This window comes from Silurus aristotelis (genome assembly GCF_946808225.1).
Source record: "Silurus aristotelis genome assembly, chromosome: 4".
In the NCBI taxonomy this organism is placed as follows: domain Eukaryota; kingdom Metazoa; phylum Chordata; class Actinopteri; order Siluriformes; family Siluridae; genus Silurus; species Silurus aristotelis.
This window is the reverse complement of record NC_139577.1, coordinates 1295436-1314530: the sequence shown is the minus strand read 5'-3', so window position 1 is coordinate 1314530 and position 19095 is coordinate 1295436. Positions and strand designations below refer to the sequence as shown.

The following is a 19095-nucleotide window of genomic DNA, read 5'->3' as shown; positions in this document are numbered from 1 at the left end:
GCACTCGGATTTCTCCCTTTACATTCTGCCCTCTAACTCTCTCAGGCTTTGTGCGTTTGCATTCGGATTATCCTGGGGAAACTTACTGCCCTTGTGTGCACTTGACAGGAAGTGGAATGATCTCAGCATGGACTGAGGGCGAGTTAGTGGCCCGTAAGCAGTGCTTTTTTTCCTCTCTATGCAACGTCGCCTTTATGGTATTTGTTTTGGACTGGCAGGGCAAAGGGAGCAGTTTCAAAGGTCACTGCAGACTCTAGTGTGTCGGCACTGAGCCGAAAGAGCTCAACGGATCAGTAGAAGGAACGTGAGCTCTGCAACGTGTCAACACAGCTCGCCTGGGACGTGAGAACTCACCAGAGAACATTGCTGAGCGTGGTGGATTAGAAACAAGTTCAATTTGGAAGTAGAAAATGGCTGCATTTTGCCAGAGTAAGAGAACACTAAAGACTTAACACTTTTTAGATTTTCCCGTCTCGGGAATTTAAAGGAGGTCAGTCGGGAATGGGAAATGTTTTCGGATGTGTCAGGGGTCATAAAGATGACTTTTATGTCGACCCATCTAAAGCTCCACTCAGCCCCATGCCCAAGGAGCTCAGAGGACGTCGGTACTTCCAGAGAAGAAAGAGCAGAAAGTCGGTTGAATTTCAACCCGGTGACATCGTTACGACCCAAAGTGATCCAGAGAAGAATGAACAAGTTTGCGATCCTGTAAACCACGGAGTTTATGTTGGAGAAGTTCCGGTGTTTATAATAAACAGAAGATCGGGTATAAGACCTCCAGAGAGAGACAGGAGCTTTCTCACTGTAGAAGAAAATATCCACAAGTTCACCAAGAGCTCAAAATGTATCGCTCCAAATGATGGGATTCTGGAAAAGAAGCTACTCCAGAGGCAGTTGAGGAGAGCAGCAAGTTTTGGAGCTGTGGAGCATTTGCTCCGCACATTGCGAGGACATGGTTCCCGTAGGAGCAGTTCGGATCATCAGTGGGAAGACATACGAGGGCTGTCAAGGATTATTTGCGACACTCAAGTGCGCAGGAAGCGGAGGAGGACCTACACATCTTCTGGAGTATCCGTTTCCCACAATTCTCTGGACACCTTTCAGAGAAAGTCGACTTCTCGTAATGAACGTGAGGTAAAACCTGCCCGAAAAAAATCACAATTTGGTTTTGTGTTGAAGTTACAGTATCAGACAAGCAACCAGATTTTGACTAGGTATGATTTGAAGGTCTTTATTCCTGTATCTCCTGCCCATACTTTGATCTTTGTCTTGTATTGGAAATGCCGCTTTCCAAACAATACGCTTTTATAATTGTAGCACTTTTTTCGTGAGATGTTTGCAAACCTTTCCTGCGTTGAGTTATTATGCAAAACAGTGTCAAAAATCTAATAAAACATTTATTTGTTGATGAGGACTCCAGTGGTCTCCAGCTGAACAGAACTCCAGAGGTAGTTTAAATCTTTATGACGAAGAACGTATCTACTGATGTAATTGCCATGGTTCGATATGAACATCAGCCTCGTCAAATACCTCCTTGCTGTTGACTAAAGGATTTTTCATCAGGACTCGTTGAAAGACGGAGAGTTTACATCTTCCTCATCTGAATCTGCACCACGCTAGTTTATGGTATGATGATCTCTGCCAGTCATCCCAGCAAGTTCCAGCAGTTTTCCAGTTGCTGTGAGGTCCACATCATGCCAGGGTTTGTCCAAGTTCAATCGAATTAGCTGTCTGTTGCCTGCCTGCAAACCAGGACAGTCCACGCATTTTTTTTCAACATCAGCACTCGACCTCCTTAATGTTCTTCTGATTGAATGATCAAATGAGAGCCACTTACCAAAATCTGGTGGAAAAAAGCTTCATAAAAGAGTGAAACATCTACAAACTTTATACTTTAATGTAAAAAAAAATTAAATTGAAGCTTTGAAGGTGCATTATATCGAACCAACATCAGAATGAATCAGAATGAACAAGGTTCCTCCACAAGGTTCCAGGACGTCCTCTCTGTTACAGGGTGAGGAGCTCAGTAGTCTCAGAGTAGAGCTTGAGTGGAAATTTAAGAGAATCTCAGCAAGCAGTATATGAGGTGGTATCAAAAAGATTTGAGACTAATCACAGGGAGCACCAACCTTCTCATATCAGTGTGGTGTAACCAGACAAGGTCAGAAAGAGGTCATTTGGATTATTTTAATGATCTAGTGATGTTTTTCAGTTTAAATATGGTTTTGGGTGGGTTTTCTTTCCTGCTCCATACCTTCTATTTGTTCATAAATTAGATTTGTGCCTTTTAAAGCTGCCTGTGGGAAATAGAAAACGCATTCCTTACACATTTGTATGGTTTGTTCTTCCTCTTAGTGTTCTCCACTGTGAAGAAGTTTTTTTTGGATGGTAATGACCTCCGCTTTTATTGACATCTGAGGCAGATTGAAACATAAAACATAGCAGGATGCAGTTTATATACTATGCATGTTGTATCTCCTCGTTTCAAAAGGAGGAACGAAACGGAACCTACTCAAGATAATAAACTGATGTTCTTTTTATAGTGTGCATCCTTTCGGAGAGAGACAGGAATAAAATGGCTTTGGCAACATTGGAGAGAATGAAAAAATGTTAATTTGGTGCTAAACAATTGAGAGAAAACCGCATTTAATATTTGGAAGTCTTCATCAAGGGTGCAAATGGGATCATCTTCAGAGTTCGACATATTAACTGGTACTGATCCCAAAATAAAATAAAAGAAGAACCCACAATGTTCTCTGAAATAACTGAAATATTTCTTATTGGTGTCCATCATTGTTTATTGCATATATTTTTTTAAATCCATCTTTCCCTTTGAACCGAATATTTTGAATATTAAATCAAATGAAGAGGGTGTGGACAAAAATAATGGCGCCCTTAACCTAATATTTTTTCGCACAACCTTTAAAGGCAATCAATGCAATTTCTAGAACTCTCAATGAGACGTCTGCACATGTCTTCAGAATGTCTGGCTCATTTTTTCTTGAGCACATTGCTCCAAATGTCTCAGATTTGTCTCAGGGTTCCTCCTCCAGTCTGCAGTTTTTAACTCTTTCCATAGCTGATGGACAGGATTCAGATAAGGGCTCATACTTCAGTATCATACTCATTATCATGTTGGAGGATCCGTAAGAGATGGCTTTTTGTCACCAACCAATATGTTTCACTCCAGAATTGCTTTGTAGTCTTGAGATTTCATGGTGCAGAAACATCAAGGTTCCACCTTTTTCCAGTTTCATCTTTTCTTTCAAAGCTTTATTTTTGCATTTGTGAACATACAGATGATGAGACTTACCCAAAAGCTCCTGTTTTGCTAATCTCCCAGAAGAAAACACTTAGCTTGAAACATCATTGAAATTTAAGGATTTATTTCTTTTCTAGGGTCTGGGTGATACCAACATATTTGTCTGTGTCTGTTTGTGGCATAAACGCAAACCCTCAGGTACCAGAGTTAGGGTTAGCCTCATAAAACACTCAAGATGAAATCTGAGTTAAATCAGGTTTTTTCTTTTCCAGATTTCAGACATCCATGTCACAGGAGAGTCCGAGGACATGACAGCGAAGGAGAGGCTTCTGCTCTGGTCCCAGCAGATGACCGAGGGCTACGTAGGGGTCCGCTGTGACAACTTCACCACTTCCTGGAAAGATGGAAGACTGTTCAACGCTATCATTCACAAATACAGGTAATATTGAATATTATATGAATATTAAAATATGCTCTAATATAAAAAACAATCATTATGCAGCAGACATGTTGACCTCGTGTTTTTTTTTTTTAAATAACTAAATACGACTTTGACTTCAGGAAACACATCAGGTTTTTACCAGGAACACTGATTCGTTATTCAGAACATTTCCCTGTCTAAATATAACGTTCATCTGCTACTTGTATCACTGTGAATCACATGATTCCTCTGTGTGTGTGTGTGTGTGTGTGTGTGTGTGTGTGTGTGTGTGTGTGTGTAATCTCCTGTAAATTCCCCACCAGCCAATTGCAGGTGTTTTGGAGATTTATCAAAAAATGTTTAAACACAGGTTTTTAGTTTGCAGATTTTATAGTCGGTTGACTGCGTGTAATTAGTATAAATCTGAATATCCCTATAAATAGTAATTAAATATTAGTAAAAAAACATTGGTGATGAAGCTTCTAAGACTTTTTAAACTATATAAAGTCAGCCTGGGCTTTTCTTGAGCAAATCATCAGCATCTTTATGGCAATGGTCCTCATAAACTCCATTAGCAGCAATTTTGAACGAGTTGGAACCAAAAAGTTTGGCGACTCGCTCTGTTTACAAGAAAGTACCACCATCATCTTTAAAATAGTCCATCACATACTTCTCCCATATGTCTCTGTCTAAGTCTAATCGAGGGTTTAACACACAACAGATGAACACAATAGGACAACCGGACAATGACCGGACTAAGGAGGAGACAGGACTTGTACTAAAACAAAGGCATTTGGAGAGGAATGGAGAAACAGTGCTTGGCATGTGCAGAGCGAGAGAGAGAGAGAGAGAAAGAAAGAGAATTAGTGACAGAAAGCATTATAAATCTGACAGTAGTTATTTATGGAGATCTTGAGCTAATCAGAATCCTTTCCTCCTCGACAGACCTGACCTGGTGGATATGAGCAAAGTATCAACACAGAGCAGCAGATCAAACCTGGAGCAAGCGTTCACAGTGGCTGAGCAGCTGGGTGTGGCTCGGCTGCTGGATCCAGAGGGTAAGTCTGGATTTTTTTTTTAATGTATGTCTGAGTGATTATAAATTCAGATAATTGACAAGTTTATCTTATGCATTTATTTTGTGGAAACCTGACCATAAGGTTTCTCTAATTCCTCGTTTATTTCCTGTTATAATGAGCTCCACTCTTCCGGGAAGATGTTACACTAGATTTTGTGGAGATTTGTGGAGATTCATTTTATTCTATTTTATATTATATTCTATTATATTTTATTTCATGCTACAGTATCCAAAGACGTTCTATACAGCTTGTGGAAGAAGCACATTTGTCAGTATTTGAATGTATTTTAGATGCGGCTCTTGCTCTAACTTTTCTCTCATGCTGAACAGATGTGGATGTCACATCTCCGGATGAAAAGTCCGTCATTACCTACGTCTCAACGTTATATGACGTCTTTCCTAAAGTCCCGGATGGTTTCGAGGGCATCAGTGCCAATGTGAGTAGAGAGAAGATTTCTGTTCATCAGTTTGACATCACGAAACAAAACAAAAATCACAGATATTATATAATATTAAATGACGAATAAATAATCAGTGTATCTGCTGCATGTCGATCGCATTATCGTTATTTCGGTTTGTAGTTGTTTTCAGGATAACATTCTGGGACAAAAATTTCAGAAGTGGAATTTAGCATGTCAACAAATTGAAATAGAAAACACACCTCAAAGTGACACAAAAGCGTTTAAAGCTGCACTCTTCTTCATTCTCGCAGGATGTGGACGTTAAATGGGTGGACTACCAGAATATGGTGAATTACCTCAGCCAATGGATCAAACATAACGTGTCTGTCATGTCAGACAGAAACTTTCCTGTTAACCCTGTGGAACTTAAGGTAAGGCACCACTTATCCTGCTGTAGATACCTGCAAATATCTGGAGAAGACAAATCAGGCTTTAAACAGGCATCTCTGCAGTACATCAACCAGAACATATCCAAAGCTACGTCATGTTATAAAACCATGCGGATTTAGCAAACAGACGTTTTATTAAGATTTTTTTCCCCGAATGGATCGATGAGGTTTGATTCGGTTGATCGTGTATCTAAACAGCAGCTGGTGAGATTTGCAGTGTGGCTGTTTCTCATTAGCACGAAAGCCTGGGGCGTAGTGCCAGCTTACTTTGAGAACTCGTAGCGTCCCTCCGATGTTAACGAGTATTAAAGCCTGACTTAATATCACTACACATCAACTTCTGTTCAGACACGTGTGGAGTTGATTAGAGCTCTGCTGCACTTGCGTGAAGATCGCTAAACCGTGTGTTGTTATTTCCTTAATAAGAGAACTCCTGACTTTTTTAAAGCAATTATAATCCAGGTTGCTAATGATCCTTTTTTTCTTCTTCTTACAGGCACTTTATTTGCAGTATCTGCACTTCAAGGAGAGTGAAATCCCACTGAAGGAGAATGAAAAGACCAAAATCAAGCATCTGTATAAAATGTTAGAGGTCGGTACGCTTTAAAAGATTATATATACGTGATATTTTCCGTTCGTTGGCGGGAATGCAGAGGATCGAGATTGCTGCGATCTCTCCGCAAAGATCTCTGAGATGTGCTTTTAATGTGGCAGGTGTGGATCGAGTTTGGTCGCATTCATTTGCCGGAGGGTTACCACCCTAACGATGTGGAAAAGGAATGGGGCAAGCTGATCGTGGCCATGCTTGAGAGAGAGAAAAGCCTCAGGCCTGAGGTCGACAGGTAGGAAGGTTTACCCCTATTTCTTCATTGATGAAACTTTTAAACGGGTTTAAGGTCATGTAAGAGGTACGTTTATACCTTCCTGGATTAGGTAAAAAAAAAAATCCAATCTGAATAGGGCACTGTAAATGCAATAAAAGATGTTTTTTGTATAGCGCGTTTAACAATAAACGTCTCAAAGCAGATTTACGGAGATAAAAAGGTTGTAGAATGTATACGTTTTATGTAATATATAATATTACATTTATTCCTAATGAGCGAACCAGTGGCTTGTCTTGGATATGAGATAATTATATGGGATAATTAGTTTTGCTTGAGTGGGAAAATAAAATGCATGAAAATCCTAAACAGTAATAAATGAGAACATGAAAATGCTTTGAATCTCATTGGGGATTGTGATTTTGCATATTGTTCTTCTTTTCTTGCTTTTTTCTTCCACTATTAAATTGCTGCCCTCGGGTGCAGTAATCTGCTTGTCGATACAGTTTTCCGGCGAACTGGGATGGGTTTGTTGACAGGGTTAGACCTGGATAGTGTTTTGCGGTCTTGTGACTCATATTCAAGTCACATTTAGATGCAGCGGTGTGTTAGGTCTTGTTCAGGACCTCCATTGTTGATATTTATATGGACACTAAGCTCCGTAATTATACGTCTGCTGTCCAGTAAAACACAGCTAAATAGGCCTATTGAGGAAGATGGGTGGAAGAGGTGGGTGTGTCGCCTTTGGTATTGCATTCCACGCTCTTTGAGAGAAACTGTAAGCGTCTGAACTTGTAGCGACTCATCTGTCTGAGAAAGAATGTTCAGTGTTTTTCACCAGAGGGAACTAGGATTTGGGGGCTGGCTTTTTTTCTGCTGCAGCATGTGAGCTTATAAATGGCACTGGATAAAACCCTGTGCCAGCAGAAGGCTAGCGCTATGAGGATTATGTCTCGGATGGAGGTGTGGTAGGCGCTTGTTCCCTTTGGGTGGCCTGGCTATCATGAATAGCAACCTGGTTTATCGCAGTAGTGGGGGGTCATCCGTGAGCAACAGCACTCTGACGAGCCTCGGCTCAGCCGAGAACCTGGTATCTGGAGCACAAGAGCCGTTCTCTAGCACTCCGTTCTATCTTAACAATCACTCTATGTACGGGGCAAGGTGAGGTGAACATCTGAGATTGTGCGTGTTACTCTGTCTAAAAGGTGTTCCATGATATTTTGGCTATGCAGCAAAACGTCTTCTCTCCTGTTTGTTGTTGTAGACTTGAAATGCTGCAGCAAATTGCAGACAGAGTTAAGCGAGACTGCGTGGCAGGAGAAGACAAATTAACCTTAGCACGTGCATCTCTACAATCCGTAAGTATAGAAACAGCTGGAACGTCTCCGAAAACCATCGTTCTGCATGAGAAGTTGACTTAACACCATTCTAATCCTTCTATCCTTCCAGGATATAAAAAGGTTTGAATCTGGGATCCAATTGCAGAACGAGCCTGAAATTGCAGGATACCTACTGGAATGTGAGAACCTACTGAGGCAACAAGTGGTTGACATCCAGATTTTACTGGATGGGAAGTTCTACTTGGCAGATCAGCTTGTTCAAAGGTGAGAAAGTGCTGCAAATTTTTATAAGCTCCTGTTTAAATTTACAGCCGTGGTTTATATAAGATTGTGTATAATGTGGATAAATAAGTCAATAAATCGGGGATTTGTTGTAGGGTCTCCAAGCTTCGTGATGACCTGCTGACACTCAGAACAGAATGCTCCTCGGTGTACAGCAAAGGGCGCAGTCTGAGCACGGAACAGACCAAGATGATGATCTCCGGCATCACACAGAGTTTGAACTCTGGATTCTCGCAGAACCTGAACGTGGGTCTCAGTCCGGCTCTCACACCAGGCTCTGGGCTTTCCTCAAGTTTTACCCCTGCTCTGACTCCAGCACTGACACCAGGAATGACCCCGGCATTGACCCCAGGATTGCCCTCGGCATTGATACCTGGCTTGCAGCCTACCTTGAGGATCGGAGGCTCTATGGAGCCTGGGATGCTCCAGCACATGAAGCACATGCAGATCCGCAAGCCAATGCTGAAAGCTTCATTAGTTGACCCGAGTTTGTCTGAGGAAGAGGTCAATATGAAGTTTGTCCAGGATTTGCTAAACTGGGTTGAAGAGATGCAGGTGAGAGTGCCTTTTTGTTGTTGTTCTTATCTAATAACAGATGATGATGGAAACAAAACGTTTTTTTTTTTTTTTTTTTTGTGCTTTTAAGGTACAACTTGATCAGAGCGAATGGGGATCCGATCTCCCGAACGTCGAGTCTCATTTAGAAAATCACAGAAATGTTCACAGAGCCATCGAAGACTTCCAGATGAGCATTAAGGAAGCAAAAATGAGTGAGGTTGGTTTGGTTCTGATGTGACTTTCTGCTGTTTCTGCAAAACAAATGGATTGGAATATAAAACGCTTGTCTGGTTTTTTTTTTAGATTCAGATGACCCACCCTCTGAAACAGAGTTACTCAGACAAACTGGGGCTTTTAGAAAGCCAGTACGGCAGACTACTTGTGAGTAACAATATTATTCTTGAATCTAATTAATACATTATCCAATTAATTACTGGACAGATTTTACCACAATTTTTGTTTCCTTGTGTTTAGAACTCTACCAAGGAGCGACAGAAACACCTGGACAGCCTGCATAACTTTGTCTCGCATGCCACCCGAGAGTTAATTTGGCTTAACGAGAAAGAGGAAGAGGAGGTAGCTTTTGACTGGAGTGAGCGCAATAGCAATATCTCCAGGAAGAAAGATTACCATTCTGTAAGTTCACCTGTCATTACTTACGTTTTCCTCTCTATGTTTTTATTTATCACATCAACTGGTTGCAATGGGTTTAATTAAACACACTTCCCACCTTTGTGGAATTAGATATTCAGTGCACACACGGAGTTTAGGGGGTTTTCCAATATATTTCGATACTTGTCACATTACTGTGCCTTAAATGGTTGTAATTTGCTTCTACACCACCACAGGATCTGATGAGAGAGCTGGATGAGAAGGAAGGGGCAATCAGGTCAGTGCAGGATCAAGCCGATGTCCTTTTACAACAGAACCATCCGGCTCGGCTTACTATAGAGGTAACGTCTTTTCCGGTTCCGGTTTTAGTGCCACCTTAAAAAAAAAAAAAAATTTGATTACCAGGATAAAGTCGTAGCATTACATATTTTGACTTTATTCTCATAATCTATTTTGTATTTGTTGCAAGGTGGCACTAAAACGCCGTTGTACAATAGGATGTCTTCTGATCGGGTAAATAATTTGCCCTTGTTTATTCTGGGGGATTTACAGGCATATAAGGCGGCCATGCAAACCCAGTGGAGCTGGATCCTGCAGCTCTGCTACTGTGTGGAGCAGCACCTGAAAGAGAATGTGATTTACTTTGAGGTAGGTGATGCTCTGTTTTGGTATTTGACTACCTTTCTCTTTTGCTGGATTGTCTGATTTGAGCTCCTTTGATAGTTTTTCAACGATGCCAAAGAGTCTATGGACTACCTTAAAAGCCTTCAAGATTCAATCGCGAGGAAGTATGGGTGTGACCGGACTAGCAGTCTGCACAGACTGGAGGATCTCATACAGGAGTCTATGGTTTGTAATCTTGCAGAACACTATGATACAGGATTCATGAGTTGAGAGATTCTAGGCTGATAAGATGTTTTGTAGGATGAAAAGGAGCAGCTCCTTCAGTACCGCAGCACTGTGGCGGGCCTGGTGGGACGCGCCAAGTCTGTGGTTCAGCTCAAGCCCCGCAACCCAGAGAACCCTGTACGGAGTTCCCTACCTGTCAAGTCCATCTGTGACTACCGCCAGATTGAGGTGAACCCCCTCTTAGGATTTTACTTTCCTAAATACTTTTTTTTTTTTTTTTGTTGCTAAGACCTATTTGTGATCACAGATCACTATCTACAAAGATGATGAGTGTGTGCTGGCGAATAACTCACACCGAGCTAAATGGAAGGTGATCAGCCCTTCAGGGAACGAGGCCATGGTTCCTTCTGTTTGCTTTACCGTGCCTCCACCCAATAAGGAGGCGGTTGAGATGGCCAGCAGGTGAGCACAGCACAATTAACAATTCTTTCAATCTCTCGAACATCACGTTCCTGCACCACTCCCCTTTAACCACAGTATCAGTTTACCTCGCTTGTCGAGGCAACACAATGCTCTGTCCTCCGCGTAACCCTCACGTGTCTTTTTCATGTGAACAGGTTTCGTGCCTGCGTCTCTTGTCTGAGAGTGTTTTTTTCCCCTCTTTGATCAGGATCGAGCAGCTGTATCAGAAGGTTCTCGCACTGTGGCACCGCTCTCACGTGAACATGAAGAGTGTGGTGTCCTGGCATTACCTGATGATGGATATCCGCGACATCCGCAAAAGCACAGTTGCTTCTGTATGTATTGTTGTCTGCTTAAGTGTTCTTAAAAAGAATCTGCGACAGACCGATACAAGGGGCGTTCAAGTCGAAACGGGAGTTTTGAGTTTAAAAAATAAAAGATTGGATATTTGAAAATTTTTCTGCCATACTCCACTTCTACTTTTTTTTTTTTTTTTTTTTTTTTTTTTTTTACCAGTTCATAAGAGCTTTATTGCCAAGTATGTGTTAACTTAGGAAGAATTTTCTTTGGTGTCAGAAGCTTCCAGTTGCCCATTATTTTTAATGAGATAAATAATAATAAAAAAAAAAAGAAATAAAATAAGATAAAAAAAAAAAAAACAGCATAAAAATATTTAATGCACATTTTTTACAATAAAAAAAATGCACAAAAAAAATTATAATAATAAGTAAAAATGTGGTATTGCACATATTTAATTACATTTTATTTTTTTTTATTTTAATGCATTGCATTAGGGGAACATTGAAATGTTCACGAGGTAGATTGCCTAAACGAAGAATCTTTTCTGCCTGTCTGCCAGATGTGTGGGGTCCAGAATGATTTTCTGAGTCCTGTTCTCCACTCTGGATGTATAGAGTTTTTAAGGATTGGGCAGGGGAACACCAGTAAACCTTTCAGCCTTCTAAACTGTCCTCTGTAGTCTTCTGATATCTGACTTTGCCTGGAAAGATTCCTGTTTTTCTTCATCATCAGGGAACCACCACATATGGAATCGTCACTGACGGCCATTTTTGAAACCTTTACATCTTTTAAATTAAATTAAATTAAATTTTACATTTCTTACTGTGGCTGAGCTTCTCATCACCGTACTGTGCTTAAAGTCTTCTGTAGAAATCCTTGGGTTTTATGCCTGGAATTTAAGAAACTGCAGCACTGTTCCATGCAAGCACTAACACTGCTGCCTGCCATCTCGATTAACGATCTTTGGCCTGGACTATCAGTAATATCCACTTACTACTGCGTGCAGGTTCACACTAGCATCCATTTTTTATTACTGTAATATTAAAAGTCCAGATTTGACTCGAACGTCCCTTGTAAGTGAAAAGAATATCATTAGAAGAGACCACATCTATGCCAAGCTTTGATCAAAAGGCAGTAATTAGCAGACAGATGTATCAACATGCCAGTTATTCCGTTTAAGCACAGCTTGTTGGGGCAGGCTTGACTATCTTTTCTTGTTTTTGTTTTATTTGTTTTTTTCATGGAACGATCTCTTCAGATTAAGACTATGTTGCCTGGCGAGCACCAGCAGGTCCTTAGCAGCTTGCAGTCCCACTTTGAGGAGTTCCTGGAGGACAGCGAGGAATCTGAGGTCTTTACGGTGGCAGACTGCACTCAGCTAGAGAGAGAGGTGCTGGCTTCGAAAGAGTACTATGAGGAATTGCTGAAGTCTGCAGAGAGAGGTAAGATCATGCACACTTCAAGGTACACATTATCCTCATCATGCCCCTTTAAGACTCTTGGATCGAGAGTTAAATTCCTTCGGATTGAATGTTTATCCGGCTTTGAACTGTGCTATTAAGACTTTGCCCAGGGCTATGATGTTACCCAATGCATCAGTTAGAGAAGAACATTTATTAGAAGAGCGAAAACAGCAATTTCATTTGTGTGTGTAGTTTTTAACTCCTTCATGTGGTCCACAGAGGAACACGAGGAATCGGTCTACAACATGTTCATATCTGATGTGAGGAACTTTCGCATGCGCGTTGAAGCCCACGAGGAGCAGCTGATTCGGCAGGTCCGCTCACCTCTGGAACGAGACGACCTAAAGGCCATTATGCAGCGCATTATTGATCAGGAGGTACATCATCTCCTCTTCTCATTAAGCCATTGTAATTGGTTACAACTATTACCATTTAAAAGGTCTGATTCTTGTTACAGAGGAAGAAGGCCGAGCTGGATCGGTTGAATGAGGATCTGGAGGTGCTGAAGGAGAAGTGTGAAGCGTTCCTCAGACAGGCTGCTAACTCTCCATCAGTGCCCACACTGTCCTCCGAGCTCAACGTGCTCACTCAGAGCATGGCTCAGGTCTACTCCATGTGCTCCATTTACCTGGAAAAGTGGGTATTGAAATCGCTAGTAATCTACTGCGTTAAATCGTCCTGAACAGTTTTAGACCTGCTGTGTTCTAAATCGCTGGTGCAGGTTGAAGACGGTGAGTTTGGCGATGAAAAACAGCCAGAGTGCCGAAGCTTTGGTTAAGTTGTACGAAGGCAAACTATGCGAGGAAGATGCGGTTAATGGTGACATCAGGTCTATTGATGCGGTTATGGGCACTCTCAAGGTTGGTCGTTTAAACTAAAATGTCTTCACCCCGTGTTTGTTATACGCAATAATACTGTTGTTTAATATTCAAAATCAATATTTTTAGCAATGGAGGTCTGAGATCGACGAGAGAAGAGAGATATTCCACGATCTGGAGGACGAGCTGCAGAAAGCCAGAGCTATCAGCGACCGTATGTTTAAAACCCATAACGAACGGGACTTCGATCTTGACTGGCACAAGGAGAAAGCCGAACAGCTTGGAGAGAGATGGAGGAACGTCCACTCTCAAATTGAAAACAGGTCAGAAAGATTCAAATTGAAGGTTTTTTTTTTTTTTTTTGATGGAAAAATGTGATATTTAAATGTGCAAACTTTATTCAGACTTCGAGACCTGGAAGGCGTCAGCAAGTCCCTGAAATACTTTAGAGATGCGTACAATAACCTTGATGAGTGGAGCAAAGAGATGGAGGTCAATCAGCTGAAAACCCAAGAGAACCAGCCAGAAGACAGCAAAGCTTTGGCTGAGTTATTAAATCAACAGAAGGTAAGAAATCCGTCTTTAAACTGGTTAACATGGTTTGGAGAAGAAGATCTCGAGTGGCCTGCTATATAGCTCTGATCTCAACCCTACTGAACACCTTTGGAATGCATGTGAATGCTGACTGCACCCCAGGCCTCCTTACCTAATTATAAGAGAAAATTTGGTTAAAATGTGAAATGTGATGCTCAAAAAGCTCATAACATACTTATGACCAGGTGTCCACAAACTTTTGGTGATATTGTGTATTCTTTAAGTTTGTAATCTAGTGAACCAGTGCTGATTTATTCATTGAAAGAGACTCAAAGCGTTTGCTAAATTGCGTAAATGTGTTGTAGGTTCTCGTTGCGGAAATCGAACGTAAGCAGACTAAGATAGATGAATGTCAGAAGTACTCAGAGCAGTACTCAGCTGGAGTAAAGGTACGACAGACGTCTGATCTCATTCGACTGAAAGCTACGAATTGATCAACACCAGTGCATCACGATGTTCTCTACTTGCAGGATTACGAGCTTCAGCTGATGACCTACAGGGCCATGGTGGACTCTCAGCACAAGTCCCCACTGAAGCGGAGGAGGATGCAGAGCTCATCAGATGCTATCCAGCAGGAGGTGAGAGGGGAAACCATCCTGAGAAATGTACTCGACGCTAACTAACACAGCTCTCGGGTTTACTCGGGTTCTCAATTTGATTTCATTTGAATTCTCAGTTTATGGATCTCCGCACTCGCTACACAGCACTGGTCACTCTCATGACGCAGTATGTGAAGTTTGCGAGTGAAACTCTGAAAAGGGCCGAAGAAGACGAGGTAAGATTTTCGATATGATCGTGTTTGATCATCCATAATGAATAATTCTTGCTTGGATATGGAATGTTCATTGTGCGCCGGCTTTGCATGTTATATTCAAGTGTCATCTTGAATATAATGAAAAGGCTTGTTATTATTTTGCTTCGTATGTAGAAATTGTAAAAAAAAAAAAAAAAAAAAACTGTGTCCCTGCAACGATCACTTTCAAGAACCGTTTCTTTGCTTTTGGGTTTAATATACTTCCTGCCATTCTGCACACACCTTTCAGAAATCTATGAAAGCACTTTGTTTTAATAGTTTTGACTCTTAGGCGTGTCGCTTCTTTACAGGCACAATAAAGCAAACGGCTTTCTTTCGCACTTTTCTATCTTTCATTCCAAATACTACTATTTTTAATACAAAATATTCAGTATTTTGTATTGTTGAAGGTGAAGGGGGATTTTCGTGCTTGGGCTGGTAAGTGCGCCAGAGCTCTTCCTTAAAGCCACATTTTTATTCTCTAGTCAAGGACTGGGCGATCATTTTACCTCTAATTTCAGAGGAGGACAAGCGTGGACAAAGCGGAGTATAGGAGCTGGTTCGATAGTGTGGAGCTGCAGAAGGTGGCTAGTGAAGAGGAGCTCTCCAGGCTCAAGCGACAGGTACTGGAACTGGAGGCCTCCTTGTCCGACAGACAGCAGCAGCTGGACATCCTGGGGGGAGAATTAGAGATGCAGAAAAAGTGCATCGAGGAATTAAACGTGCAAAAAACCAAGGCAGAGTATGAAGCGCAGCAATACCGTGTTGAGCTAGAGGGCGCTGTTAGAGCCAAAGCTGCCATTGAACAAGAGCTAAAAAATTCTCGTCAGATAATTCAACAGGCAGAGGCCAGACATCTTTCCCTTGAGGAGAGTCTTCGCATGCTGAAGAAGAACACAGAGGAGAGCACTCTGGCCCGTAGGAAACTGGAAGATCACTTGCGGCGCAAGGACAATGATGTTCAAGACCTGGAGGAGCACAGTCGTTCTTTGGAACGGGAGCTGAAAGCCAAAGAGGGCGCGGAAGCAAATCTTCTGAATAAGATCAGGAAAATGGAAAAAGATCTGCCTCAAATGTCCAACGCTAGACTAGTGTACGGGGAATCATGGAAGGGAGTTACACAGAAATCCACTATCTCCATCTCTGCACCAGAAACAGAGGCTTTACAATTCAAAGTGGATGAACTCATGATGGACAAGAAGAAAGCTGAAACTGAGATCAAGACACTGAAGTCCGAGGTGAACTCGGTGCTCATGCAGAAGAATATGGCTGATGAAAAAGCGCAACGCTTTAAAGAGCTCCTGGACGATGCGAATAACAGGTTGAAGAAGCTTCAGGAGGAAATGGATTTAGACAGAAACAATACCAGGCAGAAATCAGACGAACTGAGACAGGAAGCGTCTGAACTACGGAAATCTGTCTATATATTTCAAGAACAAGTGAAATCCCTTCAGCGAGACAAATCATCACTAGAGCACAGGGTGCTGTTTCATAAAACAGAGGTTGATGGATTGAAGGAGCAACTTAAGATCAGTCAAGGGAAGCTTCTTCAGTGGAGCACCAATGAACAAGAGAACTGCCAGAAGCTGAGAGGACTAGAAGAAGAGCTTTCGAGCAAACAAACTGAAGGAGAACAAATTAAATTTAAGATGAACGAGCTGAACAGAATAAATCAGTTGTTGGAAGGTGAAATCAGGCATCTGACGGTAAGTATCGAATCATTCCAGCAAGAAAAATCACATTTTGAGCAAAGAATAAAATCTCAAAAAAATGAGTCTGAGAATCTTAAGGATCAACTGCAGAAAGCTAAAGAGGAAGTGAGCATCAAATCAAGAATAGAAAAGGATTTGCAGCTAAAGGTCAAAAATCTTGAATTGGAACTTCAGAAATGCGACTTGCAAGTGACCCAACTTACGAAGAAGGTAGAACAGCAAAGAAGAACCATTTCAGACAGTGAACGCTCGGAGAAGAATCTGAATGCTGAACTTGATAAGGCTAATATGGACATTGGCAGCAAAGAGCAGCAAATCAGCATATTTAAATCTCAAGCCGAGAGTGCAAAATCTCAGCTGAAAATAATTGAAGAAGAACTTCTTAAAAAAACCCAGACGTCCCATGAGCTTCAGTTAAAACTTCGAGATTACAACGAGGAGGTGAAAAAAGCATCTGAGTTTCAGCAGAAAGTCAAAACTCTCAATGTAACCATCACTAATTACGAAGCAGAAATCAGAAATCTGAAAGCAGAGCTGACGTCTATAACTGTGGAGAAAAATCTGGCCAATCAAAAGGTCCAGGAGCATAAAGTGGAGCTGAACAACTTGAACATGGCGTTACAAAAGGCCAAGGTGGAGACACAGAAGGAATCAACAGAAAGTAAGGAGAACCTTGCAAAATTGCGAGAGCTCGATAACGAACTTATCAGATGCAGGCAGACCATAAGCAGAATGAGCGGCACCTCCGAAAAGGCCACGGTCAACCTTAAACTGGACATTTCTACTCTTCAGCGGGAAAAGCAAGCTGCAGATCAAAAGCTACAAGCTTTAAAAACTGAATTTGATCAACTCAATTCCACTCTCAAAAAAACGAAAAATGAGTTGTTAAGAGTGACTCAGGAAGGGAAGATAAACCAGTCAAAAATCAATGAGATGGAGACAGAACTCCAAAAGAACCGGTTGGCCATCAGGGAAATTAACTCGAACTCTGACAAATATACTGCAAACCTACAGCAGGAATGTTCTAACCTCATTAAAGAGAAAGGTACTGCAGATGAAAAAGTCACAACCCTGAAGGCTGAAATTTCACAGCTCAAAATAAAGTTGGACCAAACTCAAGAAGATCTGCTGCAAAAGCAGAAGGAAACAGCAGCTGCCAAATTACGATCTCAAATGTTAGAGGACCAGTTGGAAAATTGTAAGAGAATGCTGGAGGACCTGAAGGGGAAACTTGAGCTACAGAAGAAGGGCTATGAAACTCAAATACAGTTAGTGCAAAATGAGATGGAGCAAAAACTGGCTTTGCAGGAGTCTCGCATGAAATTAGAGTTTGACAGAAAATCGAAGGAACGCTTGCAGAGCACTGAAACATTCGAACTTGACAACAAGCAACTCTTGCAAGAAATCGAGAAGCTAAAAACTTTGCATTTAAATGCCATGAAAGCCAAACAGGAAGTTCAGAAACAACTTGACAGCATGTCCACTCAACTGGAACAGGCAAAGAAGCAAAAAGGAGTTTCGGATCTCGAATTGCTCAAAACAAAATCTAAGATTACTGAATTAGAAACCGAGAAAATCCGAGTGAAATCCAGTATGACACAACTGGACATTATCCGGAAAGAGAACTCTGAAGAAACTGCAAGACTGAAACAGAATCTGACTGAAACTAAACAGAAATTAATGATGGCAGAAAACGAAGCGAAGACTTTAAAGGACAAAATTTCTTCCTACATAAAGGAAGTGAAATCTTTACAGGAGAAGAACCTAAAGCTTGACGTGACCTATACCTCGGAGATCAAACGTCTGAAAGAGTTGGAAAGTGCGAATCATCAGTGTGCCAAAGATAATGAGCTTGCAAAGCTGAAGACCGAGTTGATCTTAACGCAGAAAATCGTCTCTTCGTACGAAGCGGCAAAGCAAAGTCTAGAGGACGAGCTGAAAAAAATGAAAATGACTTCAGAGGTACATATTTTCATTTCTTATAACTTATAACTTCATTTCCATTAGAAATTTTACATACATTTACCTAAAAAATTTTTTTTTTCAACTAACCATGAATTCATTTCACGCTTTCAGATCGCTACTCTGAAGAAGGATAAAGTCCTGGAAGAACTGAAAATTGTGAAACAAGACAAAACAGTGACACAAAACCAATCATCCTGTGAACTCAGGATAACTGAAACCTCAAGTCTAAATTCATCGCTACAGCTGGATCAGCAGTCAAATCTATCCACATCCAGCCAAACGAACCTTTCTGAACATACAAGTACATTCCAGCAAAGCTCACTGTCAGATAAATTCAAGTCCGGGAAAAACCAGTCCGTAACATTTAATATCGTCACCACCGAGTTGTTTGATGACGATGAATCTGATACCTCAAAGGAATTCAAACCGAGTTTGCCAAAGGTTCAAGGACTCAGGGGTCGAGTCAGCATTAAAAAGTTGATCAAAACCAAAATAATCACAGAGGAAATTGCACTTAAGTTAAAAGCGGGATTGATAACAATGAACGAGGTTCAAGCCTCTTTAACCCAGTTCACCGGCAAACCGGTTTCCATTGCTGGGATTTACATCGAATCTGGTAAGAAGAAGATGTCTTTCATGGACGCTGCACACGCAGGGATTATGGCGAAAACGTATGCGATCGAGTTTTTGGAAGCACAAGCAGCCACAGGAGCCATAATCGACCCCATCACTGGTGAAAGCTACAGCGTCTCAGAAGCTATCAGTAAAGGCATTGTTGGTGCCGAAGTGAGGGACAGAATAACGGACGCCGACAAAGCAGTCAGCGGTTACCCTCACGGTGGGAAACTACTTTCCGTCTTTCAAGCTATGCAAGAACGGATTTTAGATAGACACCGGGGAAAGGGAATACTCGAA

The 19095-nt window shown here is 41.4% G+C and overlaps 1 protein-coding gene across 47 annotated transcripts in view; it reads left to right on the top strand.

Annotated features, from left to right (window-relative positions):
* Positions 1-19095, top strand: part of dst (dystonin) — a 124283-nt gene that overhangs the window by 42208 nt on the left and 62980 nt on the right. For 30 of the 47 annotated variants that reach the window (XM_083539098.1, XM_083539067.1, XM_083539096.1 and 27 more), the window contains 28 exons: positions 3535-3701; positions 4629-4741; positions 5092-5198; positions 5474-5593; positions 6108-6203; positions 6326-6453; positions 7697-7790; positions 7882-8036; positions 8150-8609; positions 8701-8829; positions 8916-8993; positions 9087-9248; positions 9461-9565; positions 9777-9872; positions 9948-10073; positions 10149-10301; positions 10381-10535; positions 10744-10870; positions 12094-12277; positions 12518-12675; positions 12756-12934; positions 13020-13158; positions 13246-13439; positions 13521-13683; positions 14016-14099; positions 14181-14288; positions 14387-14485; positions 15025-15126. In XM_083539098.1, coding sequence (XP_083395224.1) covers positions 3535-3701; positions 4629-4741; positions 5092-5198; positions 5474-5593; positions 6108-6203; positions 6326-6453; positions 7697-7790; positions 7882-8036; positions 8150-8609; positions 8701-8829; positions 8916-8993; positions 9087-9248; positions 9461-9565; positions 9777-9872; positions 9948-10073; positions 10149-10301; positions 10381-10535; positions 10744-10870; positions 12094-12277; positions 12518-12675; positions 12756-12934; positions 13020-13158; positions 13246-13439; positions 13521-13683; positions 14016-14099; positions 14181-14288; positions 14387-14485; positions 15025-15126 — 3981 coding nt within the window. Of the gene's footprint in view, positions 1-148; positions 1135-3534; positions 3702-4628; positions 4742-5091; positions 5199-5473; positions 5594-5960; positions 6014-6107; positions 6204-6325; positions 6454-7334; positions 7594-7696; positions 7791-7881; positions 8037-8149; positions 8610-8700; positions 8830-8915; positions 8994-9086; positions 9249-9460; positions 9566-9776; positions 9873-9947; positions 10074-10148; positions 10302-10380; positions 10536-10743; positions 10871-12093; positions 12278-12517; positions 12676-12755; positions 12935-13019; positions 13159-13245; positions 13440-13520; positions 13684-14015; positions 14100-14180; positions 14289-14386; positions 14486-15024; positions 15127-19095 lie in introns of those variants that run through there. The other 17 variants (XM_083539087.1, XM_083539060.1, XM_083539059.1 and 14 more) reach the window with 4 other exon arrangements.